This window comes from Pipistrellus hanaki, assembly GCF_964339955.1.
Source record: "Pipistrellus hanaki genome assembly, chromosome: 6".
NCBI classification, from domain to species: Eukaryota; Metazoa; Chordata; class Mammalia; order Chiroptera; family Vespertilionidae; genus Pipistrellus; species Pipistrellus hanaki.
In genome coordinates, this window is record NC_140508.1 from 8,593,459 (window position 1) to 8,614,881 (window position 21,423).

General features: G+C 57.6%; 1 protein-coding gene across 1 annotated transcript in view; it reads left to right on the forward strand.

Annotated features, from left to right (window-relative positions):
- Positions 1–21,423, forward strand: part of BMP7 (bone morphogenetic protein 7) — a 73,660-nt gene that overhangs the window by 34,456 nt on the left and 17,781 nt on the right. The window contains exon 3 of the mRNA XM_084886784.1: positions 14,158–14,306. Within this exon, the coding sequence (XP_084742910.1) occupies positions 14,158–14,306 (149 nt within the window). The remainder of the gene's footprint in view (positions 1–14,157; positions 14,307–21,423) is intronic.

The window sequence follows — 21,423 nt, forward strand, 5'->3', positions numbered from 1 at the left end:
GCACTTGTGCACCTGCCTTGGGTCTCAGCTTTTCCTCTGACCCCGTGGCCCCGACCCCGGCCCAGTGGCATCCTTGCCCTTTAACAGCGCAGCTCAGCTGCACGGCTCCCGGGGACCAGGTGGAAATGCAGTTCGGGGTCCGCTGGCTGGGGTGCACCCGTGCCTCTGCATCTCTGACCTATCCCGGGGATGTCCTAGGCTGAAGTCCAAGGAGGAGTGCGTGAGCGCTGGTGAGCACTGCAGTCCCCGCACCCAGGGTGGCAGGCCTAGACCCTCCTGGTTCCATCGGGCTGAGTAGGGTGAAGGATGGTAACAAGACTGACTTTTTCTGACTTCAGTGGCCATGAGCACCTCTGGGCAGGGACACAGTGGCCCTCCAGAGCACATCTACGTCTGCTCCGGGTTTGTCATCACTTGTCGTGCCGGACACTCACCGTGGTGTGTACCTTGTACATGATCCTACAGAGACTCGTCTTCCCCGTTGGCAGGGGGGAGACTGCTCACAGGGGGAAGTAACTCGCCTGAGGTCGGCAGCGAGTTAGTGGCAGAGTTGGACTGGAACTCAAGTCTTGGATTCTGGGCTCACAGTCTTGGCCGAGGCAGAGCTGTGGTGCTTCCTGCTTGTATGATGTCCTCGCCTGGGGCTTGGACAGGGCGGCAGCGCATCCAAGCTGTGGTCTCAGCCTTGGCCACACAAGACTCGTGGGCTTTTACAGCCGGGACTTGCAGAGGCTGGCACGAGGCTGGGCACCAGTGACTTCCTGTGTGGCCAGGGCTGCAGGCAGGTGGCTAAGAGCCCTCCTCTCTCCTCTGGGGCCATCAATGCCCGCGGGATGGAAGCAGAGCGATTCCTCTTGATACAGCCTCTCGGTGGCCTTTTGCCTGATCTCTTAAAGGCGACTGTTTTTCTCCCACAGGACTGAGCCCCAAGAGAGGTCCAGGCCCTGAGCCTGAGTGGCACAGGAAAGTAGCTGGCTGAGGGTGCATATCCCTGTGGGCTCTGGCACTGGAGGCTTTCAGAAGCTTCTGGAGCCTTCTTGCTGCTACTGAAGGCCTACGTGCTTGGTTCCACGTCTCCTGGCTTCCGCTCTCATCACTACATCTCAGCCCCAGGGCGTGAGCACGGGTTTGGAGCCACTTGCTCAGGAGTTTCCGGTTCAGCTCCCTAGTAGCCTGGTCAGGGCAAGGTGGGAGGAGCCGGCTGCCAGGCCCCACGGCCCATGTGGAGCTCAGAGGGGAGCACGGCCAGGAGCAGCCTGGTCATGGAGCCTCGGCACTCTGCCTTGTCACCTTTCTCTAGGCGCTCCCGACCCCAGCTTGGGCGGCTGGAGCAGGAGGCAGGGCCATTCACCTCTTTGGGTTCCCCGTGGGGTCCTCCCAGCTGTCCAGGGGCAGCGCTCTGGGAGAACCCTGTGTCTGTGGCCCTGCCTGGCAGAGATGGAGACGCTGTGCCAGTCCCGTCGGTGCTGGTCACGGCAGCCGGCTTGTCCTCTGCATCCTGGAGCCAACTGGCCCCAGCTCCCCGTCCTGCGGCCTGAGGCCATCTGGTGGGCCTCAGTGGGCTTTTGGATCTTTGTACCTTTTATTTCCTTCCATCATCCACCCCAAACCCGGCTTCTCAGAGAGAATATGGGCGGTGGGCGGAGTCAGGGGGACACACCTCATTTGCGGAGTGTTCTCCATGGATCAGGCTGGCTCGGGACAGGTGGTACTCAATGTCTCATTCTCACAGTCACCTTGAGAAGTTTGTTTTCTCCCATTTTGTGGACAAGGTCACGGGCACAGAGCAGGCAGGTGACCCTCCCTAGAGGTCAAAACCAGGTAATAGACAAAACTTGGGGTGCAGGGGCCCCACCTTTAGAATTCTGATGTCATGGTCCTGGTGTTACCTTGGCACCGAGGCCCTGAGGATTTTTAAAACTCCCCAGCGTGGGCTTGCTTCCCGCTCAGTTCTGCCCTTTTGAGGATCTTGGAAGAGTCCCCGCACCTCTCCGATGGGATGGAGACGCCTGTCCTGCCTCCCTTCTCGGGAGCGGTGGACACGCTGGGGAGGGGCAGCTGGGACTCCCCACAGAGAACGGATGTCTTTCTGGGAGAGGAGAGAGCTGGATGACCCCGAGGAGCATCTCTGAGTCACTTCCTCTGTGTCAGTTCTGTCCTCATCCCTCCACAGGGATTTGACACTTAACTGTGATGGTCAGGTGTCCAGTTGCAGACCTGCCTCGTGGGATGGGCTGCCCCTTTACATCGCAATCAATTTGGCTGTCACCTCCCAAGTTCGCCATGTAACCTCTGCCCCCTCTTATTTTGGCAATACCTCTCTTAACTGGAGAAGGGAGGGCTGCCTCTGGGAGCACCGAGTGACAAAGGTGATTGTAGTGAGCGCTTACTATGCGCAGACACTTCCCCTCACAGCCCCGCGAGAGGCTCCTTCGCCCACCCACACCAGCCCGTGGGGCACAGTGCCACGTCAGAGGTCCAAGGAAAGGGAGCCAGCCCTCACCCCGTCTCTTCTGCTTATCTCCCTTGGCTGGGGGCATACATTTTCCTTTCTCTTCATGGCAATGCAGGATCCGTAACAGTGGGGAAATGTATTTTCCACCCCAGGAACCGGAGGCAAAGAAGGCAAAAGACCTGCCCTGCTGGTCCCAGCGGTACCAACGCATCTTTTGACCCTTTAGCCTGGCATGTCGTAGGCACTGAGCAAAGCACATGGGCATGAATGGGTGAAAGGAGCCGGCCTTCTCGGGCGTGGGATTCCTGACTTGATAGGCCATCCGCATGGAGGTGCAGCGCGGTGCCGGGTGTGGGACATGCACAGCACATCCTCGGCTCAGTGAGTGCCGGCCCAGGAGGGCTCGGCCCCTGCCTCCCGCCCTCCCGGCACCTCCAGCCCGGCCGGTCCATCCCAGCAAACTTCCTAGTGTTTTCTCATCTCAGCTGAAACCCGAGAGTGCCTTGTTAGCTGTCTTTCTCCAGCATCTGAGCCCAATTTCCAAAAAGTGAAAACTGCCTGTAATTATATGACTTTTCGATCTCAGGGCACTTTCCCTGTGATTATAATTATATTATATTATTGAGAGCTGGCGTGCCAGTGGGGGCCAAGGCTGGTGCTGGTCGAAAGGACATGCTGTGTGTGCGTGGCCCCCGGTTCCCGGCCCCGGAATGGATGTGGGAGCCGGCGTCAGTCTCGAGGGCAGGCCGTATAACTCGATCCGGGGCTTTACTTCCAAAAGCACTTCATACTTGGATCTCTGCTCGCCTATAGGAGCCTATTTTTCCAAATGTATTAACATCTGTGTTTCATATCAGGGCCTGTAATTGCTTTAGCCTTTTTGGCAGGAGACAAAGAGAATTAATATTTTTCAATTTGGTCATGAGCAGTCATCTGTAGCTGGGAAGGAGAGTGCCTGCTGGACTGTGGACTCAGTATGGGTGGGGGGTGCAGGCTCACCAGGAGGTCATGTTTTACAGGAGTCAACCTCGGTTGAGGAAGTCCTGGGTTATTTCACGTTAGGGCAGAAATAGGCCTCAGGGCAAATGCTAAAGGCTCTTCCAGACACCTGCTTCCTTTGTCTCCCTCCTGCCAGCTCTCTAGGGAGCCCCCTCCATAATACCAGGGCTTTCCATTTTGCCCATCCGAGGGTGGCAGGCAGGCGGAAAGCTGACACCTGGCCCACATCCAGCGCCCAAGCCCTCACAGCCCATCTGGGGCCCAAGGCAGGCATTGCTAATGGATTGCAGCACTCCTTCCTGCCAAACCCCTACCAGCCTGAACCCTAAGGAGCTCCACTGCCCTAGGCAGTGCTGCTAGTTGTGTGATGTTGCTGGTCTCAGGTCGGGTTTCCCTGAAGATGACCCTGAGAGGAGGATTGTGTGTGATACTGAATGATTAGGAAATGTTTCCAGATACGGACAGAGCATGGGGAATGTGCTAGGAGAGGCAGGCAGCCAGGCAAGGGGGCCACGCCGCACTGAGTCCCTGGGGGAGAGTGGGGGGCGGCTGGCTGTAGGCTCTCTCCTCCTGCAGCTGCTGGAGACAAGAGTTGCACCTCTCACCCCAGCCAGGAGTCAAGGAGCCGAAAGTGTATCCCTCCCTGCCCACCAGCATTTAAGCAGGGGTCCTGGCATTCGGGCAGATCCTTCCAGTGGGGTCGTCTGTGCCCTGTAGGGTGGTCAGCAGCATCCCTGGCCTCCACCCACAAGGTAACGGGCAGCTTTGACAACTCGGGATGTCTCCAGACGCTGTCAGATGTCTCCTGCAGGCAGACCCGCCCGGGTTGAGAAGCACTGGGTGGAAGAAGGGGGGTGCATCCCTGGATGCTCACAGGTAGAGTGTGGCTGGCCCCAGGGAGCCAGCTGGAAGAATTGAGATGCCACACTTCCGGACTAGCCCCAGAGGAGGCTGCTGGCCCTGACCAGGTTCCCCTTCCAGTCCTCTTCCTGTTGGACTGCTCACCGCTCTTCACCGGCTAAACCAGGGGTCTTCAAAGTACGGCCCGCGGGCCACATGCGGCCCGCAGAGGAGTCTGATCCGGCCCGCCAGGTTTTTTGGGCAGTGAGCGCAGCCGAGGTGTTACAGTAGGAATTAGTAGTTCATATAGTCCGGCCCTCCAGCTCTCTGAGGGACTGTGATCTGGTCCCCACTTTAAAAAGTTTGAGGACCCCTGGACTCCGCCCCAGCCCTGCACCTGCTCGCGGGCTCCTGCGTTGGGGGCGATGGGCTCCTTGAGTGGGTCCTGGATGTAAGTGCCTTTAGAGGGACAGGATCTTTTCTCTGGCTCTTCCTCGGCGTCTGGTTGGGGCTCTTTTAAGAATATACTGGGGTCCACAGGAGGCTTCTCTTCCCCCTCAGTGTTGTGAGTTGCATGTGGGTTTGACCTTCTGAGGTGAGGCCCACAGTTCATGGGAGTGAGAGGGAGGCCGGGGGAGGGGGAGTGAGCTTTGCATATGCGCTGAGACAGAGGAGCCCCTCCCCCCACCCCGAACCCCATCATCGGATGTTACCCATGCATGGGCCCTGGACCCTTAAGGGAGGGATCAGTGAGGCCTGGAGCCGTGATTCCTGAGCACAGAGGGAGGCTTCGCAGGCACCACCCACAGGCCACCCGCGAGGTCCCTGTGCTGTGCAGGAAGCTGCACCTCCTCCAGCACCGTCCTCGTGTCCTGGGCAGCAGCCCCCTGAGCTGTGCCGTGCGGCAGAGGGGGCCCGTGGTGTGAGCCCTGACACCCACAGCGTCCCGTTTTGTCTTTTTCCAGCCCTGCCTGTCTGGTGGTTCTGGGGGTCACTTCTCAGACAAAGTACTAGCATGCAAGTCCCTCACTCATGACCTGTTCCCGGCTGTCCCTGAAATGTGGTGGGAGATGAGTGTCCGCCTGGTCAGTGGCCTGAGGCACGCGTGGCACCGTTCACTGAGTGGGCCGTGACCTCAGCCCCCCTTTCTTGCCGCCACTCTTAGGGTCAGGGGCCCCCAGTCAGAACGGCTCTCAGTCACCCTGTCACTCGGCATCGGGTTGCTCTGCTCTGTCCTTTGCTCTTGGAAACCTGGAATCCGGTTATCGCGACCCACGCTCTGTCTGCAGGCTCCTCTGTGAAGTTCATTTCCTCGCCCCGTCTGCCCGCACAGGCCACTGTTCTGCCTCTGCTTTGGAATCTTAAAACAGCCTGTGGTTCTTAAAAAAAAAAAAAAAAAAAAAAAAAGGAAAGATGACCCAGCAGGATAACTGTGCTTGTGTTGGTTTGTTTATTCCTTGAATGTGCGTGAAGAGGCGAGTTTACCTCCTTCTATTTTGGTCGGGAGCCGGAGGAGGAGGAAGTGGGGCAGCAGGGAGCGTCTGGGAAGATGAGGCCCGTCCTCGGCACCACCGCCCACTCCACCGCAGGCGCCCGGCTGCCCAGCAGCCTGGGATTCCCGTCTCAGAGCTGGTGAGTGCTCCACAGGCCTGGCTTTCCCGGGGGCCCCCCACGGCCTTCTGTGTCACGGCAGGTCTGTCCCAGCACTGCCATCTCCAGCGTGACTCACCTCTCGTCCCTTGGGAGGTGGAAGAGGATGATGGTCTCCAGTTTCCGGGAATTCTGGGGCCAAGCCCTGGAATTGTAAGCAAGGGAACAAGAATCGGTTCAAGTAAACCCGAGACTGGCTTTCTTCCCCGGCTGCTTGTGTCCTCTGGGTTCCTCCGGACATGGACCGATGAAGGAGCTGGCCCCGAGGAAGGCGTGGCCCGAAATGGCCGAGGCGAACCCCAGACAACCGGCAGCTTGTATTGGGGGTCTCCTGGGGGAATGGTTACACAGGCAGGCCCATGTCTGTGACCAGCGAGCTCAGGGTGAGCAGTGGGCTGAGGACCTACAGGGTTGTGAGAGCCTTAGTGGAGAGCAGGGCAGCTTAGCTCCAGGGGAGAAGGTTCACAGACACTGAGGTCTGTTCCTACCCGGAGCCTCGGGCCTCCGGCTCTGCGTTGACCATAGCACCCCATTGGACCCACAGTCCTCACTGCATCTCCACTTGACAGACAGCCTTCAGGAGAGCGTGGCTTGCCCAGGATCGCTCCGAGGGGATTATGCCCCCAGGACCCAGAGCCTGGTGTTGCAATGCCTGCATCTCCACATCCCTGACCACCCAACGTGTGGGCCCAGGGCCACCCTGGGGACTTCATCACAAAGAGGATCTTGTGCCCCACTCAGACCTCCTGCTTGTTTTCTCCTGCTGGTAGGCACATCCCTGGTGGGGGAGAACCTTCCATTTCTAGCTGTGTTCCTCCTCCCTGTCCACCTCAGCCCGTGTGATGCCCATGTACACACAAGTTCAAGAGCCTCTTTATCGCAGGCCGTTGCCAGAGCAGACGTTTCTTTACAGCAGGACTTCTCAGAGCCTTTACAGAGACACTGAGCATTATGAGAGCTCCACGGAGCAGTGTCATGTGGCACTTTCCAGCCTCATTTAAATACAGCGCCTTTTTAAAAACCTGTGACCCTCTCCTCTTCCTCTCTTGGATATCCTATGAATGGGATGCAGTTTTCGAGAACTTTATCGACTCCAAACCCTTCAGACAAGGAAACTGAAACCCAGATCTTATGGCTGCTGACCTGCTTCCTGACTTTGAGCACCTGGGGCTTCCTGGGCTCAGGACAGGCGTGAACTTGACCCTCCTGTGAGTGCCTGGGTGCTGGCGGTAGAAAGGAGGAGGGAGAGAGACAGACAAGAGGGTCATGGGGCCGGGAGGCCGTGGGCGGTGGTTCGTGCTCCGGCTGTGGGAGGAGGGTACGTGCTTCTGTGTGTGTTTTTCCACCTTTCTCCCCAGTGACTTAATGTCATCTTCCTGGATGTGCCGTCCTGAGTGTGTTTAAAAACAGCCCGACCTCCCTGACTTCATCTCCCGCCCCCGGGGCGCCAGGCACTGTTTGGGGACTTGGTAGAAAGGCAGGGCACTCCCTCCAGTGTGAGGTGGGTGCTGGGACAGGGCTGGGTCCTCCCCAGCCTGGGGCTCAGGAGGGGCCCTCCCTGGACCCGAAGCCTCGAAGCTGCCACACCCACTTCCTCGTGTCTCCTTTGATCCCCTTCCCGGCTTCCCTGCAGGGCTGTGTTTGCGTGCTGGTCTGACTCCAGGTGCGTGGAGCTGGCTTCCCGGCCTGACTCATCCTTAGCAGCAGCACGCCTGTGTCCTCCATGACATCATGGTAGCCTGGGAGCGCTCTGGCTCCTCCATGGCGTTCTCTCTCTCTCTCTCTGAGGCATGTCCTCCGGGCCCGGCAGCAGTTCACCACACGGAGGGCTTTAGCGTGTCCAGCCACGTGGTTTTTCAGAGAACCACAGTGAAGGTGGGAGTGAGAGGTCTGAGCACCAGGGAGGGAGAGCCCACCGATCACCGATCACTGTGGGGGTGAAGCCGAGGTTTTCCAGCCCCTAATGTGCCGTCCCAGCCTCCTGGTCTCCTAGGACCAGCAGCTTCCCGGGACAGCGGCCTTGCAGGCTCTGGCCACCAGCTACCTCCTGCTCCCCGTGCACCTGCCCCTCTTCTTGCCCTTCTGTCCTCGCGCTCTGCATTCTGTCCCGTCTGCCCGGAGGCCCTCTCTGCCCTCTGGCTGCAGTAGCCCTGCTTGTCCCTGACTTCCCTCGGGGAGCGCTGCCCAAGGAGTGTTCTCCCTGTGGCAGCCCAACACCCCACTTCCATCTGCCCCCAGAGGACGCCTCCTGCCCCTGAATCCGGGCTTCACGGCCCTCATGGTGCGATGTGCTCACGGCCCCGGGACCCAGAGCTCCGGTGCGGCACCTCTGGCTCCAGCTGAGTGCCAGGAGCGAGCCCATGCGCCCCCTCTGGCTACTGTAACAAGTTGCCACCAGCTCAGTGGCTTCAGGACCCCACGTGGACTCTCGGTTCTGGAGGGTCCTCCCGGCTAACATCAAGGTGTCCCCAGAGCTGTGTTCCTCCTGGAGGCCTGGGGAAGCTGTTCCCTCGTCTCCCAGCTGCTAGGAGGGGCCCGTTCCTTGGCTCCTGGCCCCGCTGGCAGTCTCATCACCGAGTCTGCTGCTGTCCTCGCATCCCCCCCAACCTGTGTCCTCAGGGGGCCACCGGGCAGTGCAGGAGCATCTTCTGTCTCAGAAACCCTCACCGGAACCACTTGTCCAAAACCCTTTGCCACAGGAAGCCGCCCAGTGTCAGGGGCTCCATGTGCCTCCTGTCACTCTCCCTCTGGGCACCCTGCTCACTGACTGAGGTTGCGTCCGTAAAGCCTCGGCCTCCATGGTCTCATCGGTAACGGGGGTTTGTGAGGGTGTTCAGCTCGTTGGGAGAGAAGGGTGAGGGGAGAGACTGTCACCAGGGCTCGCTGCATGATAGGTGCCGAGGCCCCGCCACCTGCCACACCTGAAGGGACCTTGTCTTGTGTCTGCTCCCCGGGGACAGGCTATGTCTGAGGACGCAGGGGGAGTCACGTCAGGTGGAGGCTGTGACGGAAAGTGCTTCCGTCGCCCCACCCTAGATGGAGGCCGGATTCTCACACAGCCACCAGCGGCCAGGGTTCGAACCAAGAAGCAGCTAGGGCAGACTTTCAAGGTCCAGGCTGGCTGTGAAGCCTGGGCCACTGGACCCATCGCAGGTCAAGGGTCATCCCCACAGCCGTGCAGCATGGAGGGAGGAAGTGTGAAACCAGGTCTGAGACGACAGACTGTCCCAGGTGTGAGGCAGTGCACACTGGATAGCCAGGTGGATTGTGTTTCTTGAGGCTCCTGCTCCTGCCTGGAGTGCCCCATTTCCGGGAGTCTCAGCACAGGGAACCCCCACTTCTGGGAGTCTGAGCCCAGAGAATCCCCCACTTCCCTCAGTGCCAGCCCCGCTCTGCCAGTTTCAGGGCTGGATTCCCTGAGCTGGGTGTGTCCAGGGGGTGACATCCTGCCTCCCACGTGGGGATCTTACTGCCAGGGGAGTACGGCCCTGAGATCACAGTCTCTAAATAGTCTCTAAAAAGCCAGAGGGAGGGAAAGAAAGGACTTTCCACCTTCCCACGCTGGAGATTTAAAAATACCCACTTTCCATCGTGGTAGAACTTTCCAGGGGAAGGTGGGCTGAGAGACGCTGATGGAAACAGCTCTGGGGTAAGTGTGGCTCCCGCCCCCCCCCCCCCCCCCCGCCACCCCACCCCGTGGTCCTCATGGGTGTCCCTGGGAAGAGAGCCCACAAGCCCCAGCAACACTGTCCCCAGGCTGGTGGTTAAACATGAACGTCCCCACCCCATGGAGTTGGGTCACCAGTGGTTCGTGCCTCACACACAGGGCTTGGAGGAATCTGGGTTTCAGGCAGGAAGAAGTGACCTCCTGGGTCTCCCTACGGTTTGAAGAAGGCAGGAATGCCAGTTTGTATCTCTGCTCGCTGCCTCTGTCAGCCTGCAGGAGGGGCAAGAGCCAGGCCCCCACTTGCCCAGGTTTGTTCCACAGACCCAACAGAATGTGGAAATATGTGGCTCCCAAATGGATCTTGCTTTTTGCAGAAACAGAACTGTGCTCACTAATTGAGACAGCGTTGGCATGAATAGAGTGAATTGTTGCTAAAACTCTGTAGTTAGGGCGTGTAGGCTTTTCATGCATAGGTGTGTAAAACTTAAAAATATTATTAGTGCACCCAGCTGGTGTGGCTCAGTGGTTGAGCATCAACTTATGAACCAAGAGGTCACTGGTTCCATTCCTGGTCAGGGTACAAGCCTAGCTTGTAGGTTCAGTCCCCAGTAGGAGGTGTGCAGGAGAGAGCCGATTGATGTTGTTTCTCTCTCATCGATATTTCTAGCTCTCTATCCCTCTCCTTTCCTCTCTTTCTAAAGTCAATTAAAACCTATTAAAATATTATTAGTATAATTACATCAGATTCTATATTTTGGACTCTGTATGTTGTCTTTGTCCATTTTTTTTAAATACAGCTTTATCCAGATATATCCTTGTAAAGTATATAATACAGTAGTTTTTAGTATATTCAGAGTTGTGTAGAAAATACCACTATTCACGGTTAGAATGTTTTTATCACCTCCAAAGGAAACTCGACACCCATTAACAGCCACCCTCCCCCATACCTCTCTTCCTTGTCAGCAGTATTCATCTTTCTGTGGATCTGCCTCTTCTGGACACTTCGTGTCAATGGCATCATACAACATATGGTCCTTTGTGTCTGACGCTTTGCTAAGATTTCAGAATTCATACAGGTAGCAGGATGTGTCCGTGCTTCGTTCCTTCTTATAACTAAAGGATATACAATATAAAGTCCATCTTAGCCATGTTAGGGATTTGCCATGTTTTTTTTATTCACTCATTAGGTGGTGGGTATTTGAGTTGTTGGACTATTCTGAATAATGCTGCTATGAATATTCGTGAATAGGATTTTTACTTCTCTTGGGTAGTAAAATTACTGAGTCATATTGTAACTCCATGTTTTACCTTTTGAAAAACGGCTGTACTGTTTTCCAAAGTAGCTGCTCCATTTTATTTTCCTTCCCACAGGATATAAGGATTCCAGTTTCTCCCCACCCTTGTCAAGACTTATTATTGTCTGTGTTTTTGGTTTTAGCCATGCTAGTGCGTATGGAGTTCTATCTTATTGTGGCTTTGATTTGCATTTCCCTAAGATGTTGATTATCTTTCCATGTGTTCACTGGCCATTTGTATATCTTTAGAGAAATGTCTGTTCACTTTGGCTTTATCCAGCTTTGGAATCAAAAGCACTAGTGTTATGATACTAGCTTTACAATTTGCCCACTTCCATTTTCTTGATCAATTTATATAAGAAGAAATTATCTGTTGTTAATTTGGTAAATTTGGTTAAAAAAAAATACAGTATAAAACTTATATAGAGTGTAGGGATGGCAAAGGTTTCTGATTCCTATTTCAATTATTTAATGCCCCTTTTCACCAATTTTAGCATTTTTGTATTTTCCCAGAAATGTACATACTACATGCTGTTTTATAACCCCTGCTTTCTTCGTTGCTGATTTCTCCCTTGTCAAGAAGCATAGCTTCACATGGCCCCGGATTCAGCTCTGTGTACGTGCCTCGCGTTTGGACAGTCCCTCTATGGAGATGGTTTTCTGTTTTCCTGGTGTAAACAGTGGGACTGTTGCTTGGGTTCCGTCTGCGTTGTGGACAAACCACCCACAACACAGTGGCTGAAACAACAGTTATTTTATTGCTCAGGAATTCGGGCCGAGCTCAGCCGGGTGGTTCTACCCTGTAGTGTCTGACGAAGCTGGGAGCTTGCAGGGCTGGCGTGCCCACAATGGCACCCCATCCAGGGGCCGGTTTCTCTCATAGACCTTCCTCCTCCACGGCCTCCGACCCCTCCCCATCCTAGGACCTGTCTCTCAGCAGGGTAGTCAGATTTCTTGATCTAGTGGCTGGCTTCCCAGAGAGAACTGCTAATCCTCTCCATTCTAGCCCTGGACCTGGCGGGCCTCCCTTCCACTGGTCCTTTCTGGACCAGCCCAGACCGCAGAGGCAGGGCAGACAGCACCCATTTGTGGTATCACCTGTGGTGTAGGGTGATAGGAAGAACTGTTAGTGATCACATTTGCAGAAGCTCAGCTGTGAACATGCGGTGCACTTGCCTGATGAGTGTTGGGGTCAAGTGACCATCCTTGAACATACGGCTGGTCTGTATGGACCTTTAGAAGTCACATAATGACTGGGGCCAAGGCAGGGAGGGAGTCCCCAGAATTCTCTGGGTCTCTCAGGGGATGACTTGCAGTGACCGTAGAGATGCCCCAGGCCCTTGGCAGTTTGTCCCAAGCTGGTCTTCACTGGGGTCTCACCAGTTTCTGAAGGTGGTGGCGTTACCCTCCCTTTACGGAGGACAAAACTTGAGGCTCAGGAGTTAGCTGGCCTGACCCACTTGCCTTCTCCATTCCCCACCACCTCGAGCTCTGCCCCGTGCAGTATTGTGATAGTAACATGCACCATGTGGGATTCAACAGCTTCCTGAGTCTCTGGTCCCATGTGCGAGGGTGTGGTAAGGAGGTGATGGCTTCAGACCTTGAGTCTGAGGTCACTTACACAGTCTATCACTGTGGACTGTGGGCTTCGCCTCGGAACCTCACTTTGCTCGTTTGTAGAATGGGAACAATCATCCTACTGTTGGGGAGAGACAGGCTGGAGCACGGAAAGCCCCTGGAATTCCAGCAGCGGGAGAGAGAACGCTCCTGGTCTTCCTGGGGCCCTTCACCCCAGCCGCTCCCACCTCTGTTCGCAGCTGGGCTGGGGCGGGAGGCCATATGTTCAAGGTGCATAACTGGGTCACAAAGGGCTTGTTCTCCTGCTCGGAGAACCCCTGTGCTCTCTCTAATGAGATGCTCCAGCTCCAGGTGGCAGCGAGGAATTCCCACTTCCCACCCGTCCGCCTGGACTCGCTGCCCGGCCGTTCCACGTGGCCGTGCTCCTGTGGGCGGACTCAGGCCCGGCTCCCCTCCCCCCGCAGAGCCTGGGCTAGCGTCTCACTCTGCCCACCTCCAGGCTGTCTGTCCCCACCCCAAGCCAGGCTCTTCCCAGGTGCCCGGGACAAGGTGCAGGGTGTGGCGGGAGGAGGGCCGGAGCACTCACAGGGTGTCAGGGCGTCGGCACTGGCCTGCAGCGCGGGCCCTCTGTGTGCTGCTGCCACGGGAGGAGCTGTGTGGCTTGGCGAGGCCGGCACTCATCCAAGGCCCAGTTCCGGCCCTCAAGTCACCATTGTTCTCCTCGCCATGAGGGCCCATCCCGACAGCTGGTCACATTTTCCTACAAAGAGCATTTCCCAGCACGGTTGCCACCCAGGCCTGTGGCTTCCGGTGCCGTGGTGCGGGTGTTCCCACGGTCCCTGAGCTGCCGTCGGCGAGGAATTGTTTGGGTTCAGAATGGTTTTCTTCTCTCGTGGAGCTGTTGGGGCCCCTCAAAGGACTCAAAACGTTGAAACTTGGAATCCTTAAAATTAAAGAGATGTTATACTTCATATACTTGAGTCTTACTATTTAGGAATGTAAAATCCATCCAGCCACCCACCCATCCACACATCCGTCCTCCATCCCCTACAAGGTCACTGAGGTCTTGCCCATTTTGCCACTGCAACGTGTGAGGAAGAGAGAATGAAAGGGCCTCCCCTCCTAACACCTGAAGCTCCTGAAGATGCTGCGGAGCCGGGAAATGAGGAGTGCCTGCTGGAGCTCGATTGCCTGGGCTTGAGTCCCAACTGGGCAACTTCCTGGCTAAGTGCCCTGGGCGAGCCATGGTTTTACCATGTGTGCAATGGAGTTGATAACGTCCTATGACTTAGGCTTGTGGGAACTGAAGGAGACACTGTGTAAAAGCCTTGGGACAGTGCTGGGCAGTCACCCAGCAAATGTGAACTTCCTGTCGTCCCTGAGACGCCCAGCCACGTGGGGTGGCGTCATTCCTGCCTTGCTGCACTGCTCCACTGGCATCCCTCTAACAACTGTGAAGGGCCAGCTTGGCTCCCAGCACCTGTCTCCTGTGGGCTGGGCCTCTCCCCACACCTCCGGCACCCCCTTTCCCACGGGAGATGCTAAGGGGTGTCTATACACCCGCTTTTGGGAACTAACAGAAGTCCTCCCGCCTCCCCCTCCCACGCAGTCCTCCTCTCCATCGGTGTCTGTTTGGGTCACCGGTGGCTGAGCCTGCGTCTCCTCTCTCGCAGGGACTCGGACCTGTTCCTGCTTGACAGCCGCACCCTCTGGGCCTCGGAGGAGGGCTGGCTGGTATTCGACATCACGGCCACCAGCAACCACTGGGTGGTCAACCCTCGGCACAACCTGGGCCTGCAGCTCTCCGTGGAGACCTTGGACGGTGAGTCAGCCCCCGCCCAGGTGGTCCTGATGCAGCCCGTGCAGCGGGGCTGGCGGAGGCTCCTGGCCAGGCCCATGCTTGTCATCAGAGGGCTTCGCTGCCCCCTCCCCACCCGCCCTCAGTGTGCAGCCTGTCCCTCCACACAGGAAGCGGCTGCTAGCCCCTGTGCACGAGGTGAGCACACGGCGGCTGCTGCCGGGCTGGACAAGGCTCTGCTCTGAGTGCGGTCCGCAGCGCAGGGTCAGAGCTCAGACGCCCGCCCACCAGGGCGCTGCCTCAGGACCTGCACTTAGACGAGCCCCCGGGAGCCGGCTGAGCACCTGGTCTGAAATGTGTTGCTGCGTCCCCTGCACCTCAGGACGCGGGCTCTCCTGGACATGTGGGATGTTTAGCAGCGCCCCAGCCCTACCACCAGTGCTGGTAGCCTCTCCCATTTTAACACCCCAAATGTCTCAGGCATTTCCAGATGCCCCCTGCTGAGCACACTTGCCCCTGGTAAGGACCACTGCCCGGGGTGGGGCAAGGCACTCAGCCCTTCCAAGAAACCCTAACTGTGGTCCTGGTCGCAGACACTCGCTGTTCACCTGCCCCTCCCCCAGCACCGTTCACTGACTGCCCCCCACCACACACACACACACACACACACTTGTTCTCCAAGATGGGCAGACAGGAAGGCATGCCGGGAGCTAGGCTGGGCCCAACAGTGTCCATTCCTTCTTCCCCCAAAGTATGTTTCTTTAAAAAAAAAAAAAATATATATATATATATATATATATATATATATATATATATATATATATATATATATATATAATTGATTTCAGAGAGGGAGGGGGGGGAGAGAGAGAGAGAGAGACATCAATGATGAGAGAGAATCATTGATTGGCTGCCTCCTGCATGACTCCCAACAGGGATCGAGCCCACAACTGGGGCATGTGCCCCAACTGGGAATGGAACCATGACTTTCTGGTTCATAGGTCAGCGCTCAACCACTGAGCCAGGGCAGCCAGGCTGAAGTGTGTTTCTTATTAAGTGGAGATGGTTTGGGGGTGAGTAGCTTCTTCCTGCACCGGTTTTAAGGAAAACCAAAATCATTTGTTGTAAAATACATGCCCATGGCTCCGACTTCAAAGGCTGCAGGTGTGTGCTGCCTCCCCCCGCCACCAGGTCCCCTCCCGGAGGCCCCATGCTCTCCTGTGGCTGGACCTCCCCAGGGATGCTGTCCGGGCGCCTAAGAATTACACGTGGACTCTGCTCCCTCTTTTTATTCCCCCCACCCAGCGTGGCAGTGCTCAGTGTCTCCCCCTTGCCCGTTTCCCGTGATCCGGAGCTTCCTCAGTATTTGAAGGCCGTGGTGCATTTGTGTGTATGTGGTGTGAGTGTGTGTCTGCCTCTCACACGCGTGACTGCTTCAGAGCCTCCAATCCTACCCCCACTCCCCCCACCCTACCCCGTGCAGGTAACAGGAGGGCCTGGGCCATTGGGTTGTTCCCCGATTAAGTGAGTTGATACAGAAAGGGTTTAAGATGCGCCTGCATTGGAAGCCCCGGGTCTCTTGTTAAAGGCGCTCTGGTTCAGCAGTGGGGCGGGCCTGGGGGCCGGCATTTCCAACCGGCCCCAGACCAGGGGGGCTGCTGGGCCCTGGGCGGAGCTGTGAGTGTGGGGGCTGAGAACAGGGCCCGGCTCACAGGACCCGCCCCGGGTGAGAGCGGGTACCGTTGTTACTGCTACCGACAGTGTTTCCCAGCCCCTTGGGAGGGATGTCCAGGTGTTTTCTGATCTTTGGTGCCTACACAGGGGCTGCAGGAAAACCTCCGTGTAAGCGCCCTTGTGCCCTCGAGTGAAGGCAGCTCGAGTGCCCGTGCCCGACAGTGACACCGTGTGTGGATTTGAGAGAGATTGTTACTTTGCCCGTCAGGGAGGTCATTCCAGTGGCACCCCGGCTGCCGTTCACCAGGCACCTGCTTCCCGACTTTGTCAGCACAAGTTCTCAATCTCCTCCCTCCCTGCTAATCCGGCAGCTGACGGACAGGATCCTGGAGTTTGGCTTAGCTGTCCTCTGCCGTGTGCCTGGGCCCTCCCTCTGCCCTGTGCCCGGCCCTCCCCCTGCCGTGTGCCCGGCCCTCCCCCTGCCGTGTGCCCGGCCCTCCCTCTGCCCTGTGCCCGGCCCTCCCTCTGCCGTGTGCCGGCCCTCCCACTGCCGTGTGCCCAGCCCTCCCTCTGCCGTGTGCCGGCCCTCCCACTGCCGTGTGCCGGCCCTCCCACTGCCGTGTGCCCAGCCCTCCCTCTGCCGTGTGCCGGCCCTCCCTCTGCCGTGTGCCCGGCCCTCCCACTGCCGTGTGCCCTGCCCTCCCTCTGCCGTGTGCCAGCCCTCCCTCTGCCGTGTGCCCGGCCCTCCCTCTGCCGTGTGCCGGCCCTGCCCTCCCTCTGCCGTGTGCCGGCCCTTCCTCGGGAGTGCCCTGTGCACCGTCTGCTCACACCCTCTGCCCACTGTGCTCATCAGGCATTCGTCTTCCCTTCTTTATGTTTCAGAGACGTTTGGCCCTTGGTGGTTTGAGCTGCAGATAGTTTCCCAGTTCGTAGCTTTTCCTCTGACTGTGGTCAGTGCTGGGTACGGCTGAGTGGATTCAGACAACGCAGCTGACTTTGATAATGGTGACCTTTACCGATCCCTAGGCCACCGCTTGGGTCTGGAGCTGCCCCTGTGCCTGAGCCTCAGGAAGCCACTCACTCTCCTAAGGCCATGAGCCCCACGGGAGGGCCACGGAGTGGAGGACCGCTCTTGTTTTGTTTCCAGGCTGCTCACTTTTCACTGATGGCCCCCCGGCCTTTCCTGCCCTCCTCCCACTGTCCACACCCTGACACTTAAAAGTGGGTCCTCCCAGGCACTGGGCTTTCCATCCTTTTGCACGGGGTCAGCTCACTGCCCGCTGGGTCAGGTGCAGCCTGGGGCTTGTTTTTGGGCGGCCTGTGAGCTTAGAGTAGCTCCTGCCTTTTTAAGTGTCTGAGAAAAATCAAAAGAAGGCTGTGTGGTGACATGTAGATTATGTGAGACTTCTGTCCCGTGTCCACGAGGCAGGTTGGTTAGCTCACAGCCACACCCCCTGGTTTATGGGGAGTCTAGGGTCGCTTTGTGCTCCAACAGCAGAGTTGAGCAGTTGTAGCAGAGCGTCTACGGCACAGAAAGCTGGAACTGTTCACTCTCAGAAATATTACAGAGAAAGCTGCCAACCACGCTGAGGACCAGTCAGTTAAGTGAGAGAGTCACTAGGTGGATAAGCAAAGCAGATTCCCCGCACCGCCTACCAGGGCTCGTATTTGGCCGGTGCCCATTGTGCACCTCCTGCCCGGGAACATGGTACAAGAGGGTTCCACACTTTTTTGGCAGTAACATCATCCAGCCTTTCTTTTTTAAAAATATATATTTTATTGATTTTTTACAGAGATGAAGGGAGAGGGATAGAGAGCTAGAAACACTGACCAGCTGCCTCCTGCTCACCCCCTACTGGGGATGTGCCCGCAGCCAATGTATATGCCCTTGACTGGAATTGAACCTGGAACCTTTCAGTCTGCAGGCTGACGCTCTATCCACTGAGCCAAACCGGTTTCGGCAAATTCCTCCCAAGCCGCTGTGGCGCTTCCTGGGGACGAGGTACAGTGAGGCAGAGGTAGACCTGGTTCCTCTCTTCAGGGCGCTCTTTCCTGGACTGTAGCTATTGCCGAGGCCTTCCAGCTGCACCCGGTGGGTCCTGAGCTTCTAGGTTTTGTTTTCTCCCAAGTGACACTCAATTCAGTCCCCCTGGTGTCAGGGGTGCCATCTTCTTTCTCCCTGAGTCTGGGTCCCCGTGGCCCTTGCCTCCTGCCCTGCTCCCCATTGGCTGTGGATGAGGCTCAACACTGTCAAGGTGGCACAGCGGATGGTCAGAGTGTGGGCTCCAGAGCTGGTAGACTCCCCAGGTTCAAACCCGGCTCTGCTGTTTCTACCACGTGACCCCGGGTGAGTCACTCCATGTCCCTCGTCTGGAAAGTGGGGTTCATAAGAGTTCCCGCCTCCCAGGGTGATTGTGAAGGATTAGGTGAGCTCATGCAGGTGCAGAGCTTAATTGCTCAACCTGTGGTTGCGCCTCTGCTCAGCACAAGTAAGCCTTTCATTGTCTCCCGTCATCCTCACCATTCCCCAGCGAGCTGGGTGCTGCCACCGCCACCCACGGCTCACGGAGACTGACGCCCCTAAGACGTGGCGGGCTCTCCATTCCAGCTGCTGCCCAGAACCTCTCGCCATCCACGGGAGTGTAGCCTAGTGCCATGAGATGCTGCCTACAGTCAGCAAGGGTGGGAAGCCCTGGTGCCCTGTCTCTTCCCTCCCAGGTGGGCACTCAGGGACTCAGCCGCTTAGTGTGGTGCCTGGGTCAGGGGAGGGGCAGTTTGCCAACTGGCCAGTGGCCAATTGGCACGTGGATTTTTGGATCTCTGGGGAGTGAGATAAGAAGCAAGCAAGCCTAGCGTTTCAAAGAACACAGGCCTGGCCGTGAGGTTCTTTTCCCCTGACACGGACTTTGTCCAGCACTAGGGCAGCACAGTGAATATATAGGTTCCTGCCCCCCGCCCCCCAGACTCCCGGCTGGCCAGTCCCCACGGGTGGGCCCGGGAATCTGCCTTTCCTCACAAGCTCCTTGGGAAACTTGGGGCCTAGGTCAGCAGTAACAGCACTGTCGAAAAGCTGTGCCCTGTGTTTTGGGGTACCCCCATTAATAAGATGCTACCCAGGCCGATAGGCTCCCTTTATGATGTGGGTCTAAGCCTTTCCTGTTAGATGTCTACACTGGGTAAGACCAGCAGGGCCTTCTGGGGGACTGTGGGTTCTGGAGTTCATTTGTTGGGCAGTCTGGTGCCCACCTACTGTGTGCCAGCCTGAGCTGCATGTAGAGACAGCCTGGTCCCTGCCCTGGGACCTCTCACCAGCATTAACGTAACTCCATGAACACCGCTGCCTGGGGCAGCACCTGGACAGGTCGAGTCCCTGGGTGGTGGCACCCATGCCCAGCTCCCACTCCCCCATCACGAGGAGACGGGGCACTGAGTCAGGGGTAAAGCATCTAATCCTTGTCCAGACCGAGACAGCACCCTGCAGCCCCTAGGCAGCGGCTAGAACACAGAGCCCCACCTGCCAGGGCCTCAGTTTCCTCACCTGTATAATGGGCATGTTAGTGACTGAGGTGGGTGAGCTTGTTTCCATCCTAAGGAGGCCCAGACATCACAAGCCTTTTCTCGGAAGCTTTATGCTTGGCACGAGGTGAGCCCCTGCCCACCTGGCCTCCAAATGCGGCCTCGGACCACCCAGGCAGCCCGTGCCTGTTCCCCCTTCCTCCAGCCGTGGCCCTCCTGTTAGTCACCCCTAGGAACGGCGCAGCTGGGCTCCGCTCTGGGGGGCGGAGGGGGAGCATCTGGCAGGAAGAAGCCCACAAACTCCTGGGCACCTGTGGCTCACGGGGAGCCAACTGGGAGCGTCCCTCATCTCCAGGATGGGCCCCTGCAGGAAGGAAGCTGAGTCTGCCTGTCTTTCCCTTTTATGGGGGGATGAGAACAGCTGGGTGGAGTATGCCCTCCCCTTCCCCAGCATACAGGCTGTGCCCCCCACAGTTGGGTGGGAGAGGAGAGGAGGAGGGGCACCCTGAGTGGAGGGGTTCTGACACATGTGGCCCCATTGGGGTGGGAGCTGGCCTCCGCAGACGGCCAGGTGGGGCTGGGGCAGCCGAGCCCTCACTGCAGGCCAGGCCCTGGCCCGGCTCCTGCGCAGGACCAGCGGCGGCACTGCCCGGGCCTCCGACACAGGGCTCCTCCTGACAGCCTCTCCCGACAGCCTCTGGGCGCCTGGTCCCTTCGTCCGCCCCAGGGCTTCCTGACGGTTGGGAGGAAGACGAGTGGGAATTCATGCCAAGTGCTGAGGCCTGGGCCGGGCACCCTGTCTGTGCTCGTGTTAGGTATTATTTTTTAAACTTGTCTTTATTGTTGAAATTATGGTAGGTGTCCGCTTTTCCCCATTGCCCTCCTCCACCTAGATATTGTGTTGTTGTTGGCATGTTTAATTTTCACAGTGCCCCTGCCCATGTGTTTGCCAGCACTTACAGAGGACACTGAGGCCGGGAAGGCCAAGCAGCTAGACCATAGACACTCGCTCTAGGTACGCTGTGTGTCACCATGGAGTCTGACTCATGCTTTGCTGAAGAGCCTTCTGAAGAACGTGGTCCCCGGGGACCGGACGAGGGGCCCCGTGTGCCCTCACTGGGCACAGGGCCGGGCTGGGCAGACAGAGCCAGGGGCCCTGCAGCATCCTGGCTCCGCCCGGCTGTTCTGGGCACCTCCCTCTCCTGGAAGGGGGGAGCTGGGAAAAGCACCCAGGAGCCCGGGCTCCCTGTAGGACCAACAGAAGGAGCCCACGACACAGAGGCGGCCAGGGCTGCATCTGACCTTCATGGGCTCCCCTTCCACAAAGATATTAAAACATCATGTTTTATGACCGCGTTGGTCCAAAGACAAACACAATCCTGGCTGGGTTAAAAATGAAAACATTTTCTCTGACCCGAAACGGTTCATGGTTTGCCTTCTGGTTTTTAAGAGACATTAAAACATTTTCACGGGCCCCTAGAAGTGCTGTGGGCCTGGGCACGGCGCCTGGAGGACACGTTGGCCCTGGGCCCCGCATCCCGGGGGAGTGACGCTGGGCGCTGCACACCAGCGTCCTCACCTGCGTAGGAAGCACATCTGTCGCACGGTGTGTCAGGGACTGTGACTGGCACGGACTGCGGGGACAGAGCAAGCCTTTCGCTCTTGTGGCTTGCGTCCTGGTAGCGTGAAGGCACCGTCTGCTGGAGGTCAGGGCCCAGGCGAGAAGACAGTGCAGGAGGGTTCTGACTGCTTGCCAGGGCAGGGCACTGAGCTTCCCCGGCCGCCTTCCGTCCCAAACCGACAAGGGATGAAGACTGCCGTGGGCTGGGTCTCTTCCTCCTTGCAGGTGTGGGAGCATCTGGTCGTTTGTTCCCCAGAGGAGGACTCCCGTGTCCTCTCCTGGTTTGTGGGGTTCCCTCCTCTCCCTCAGCCACAGGAGAAAGAACTTGGA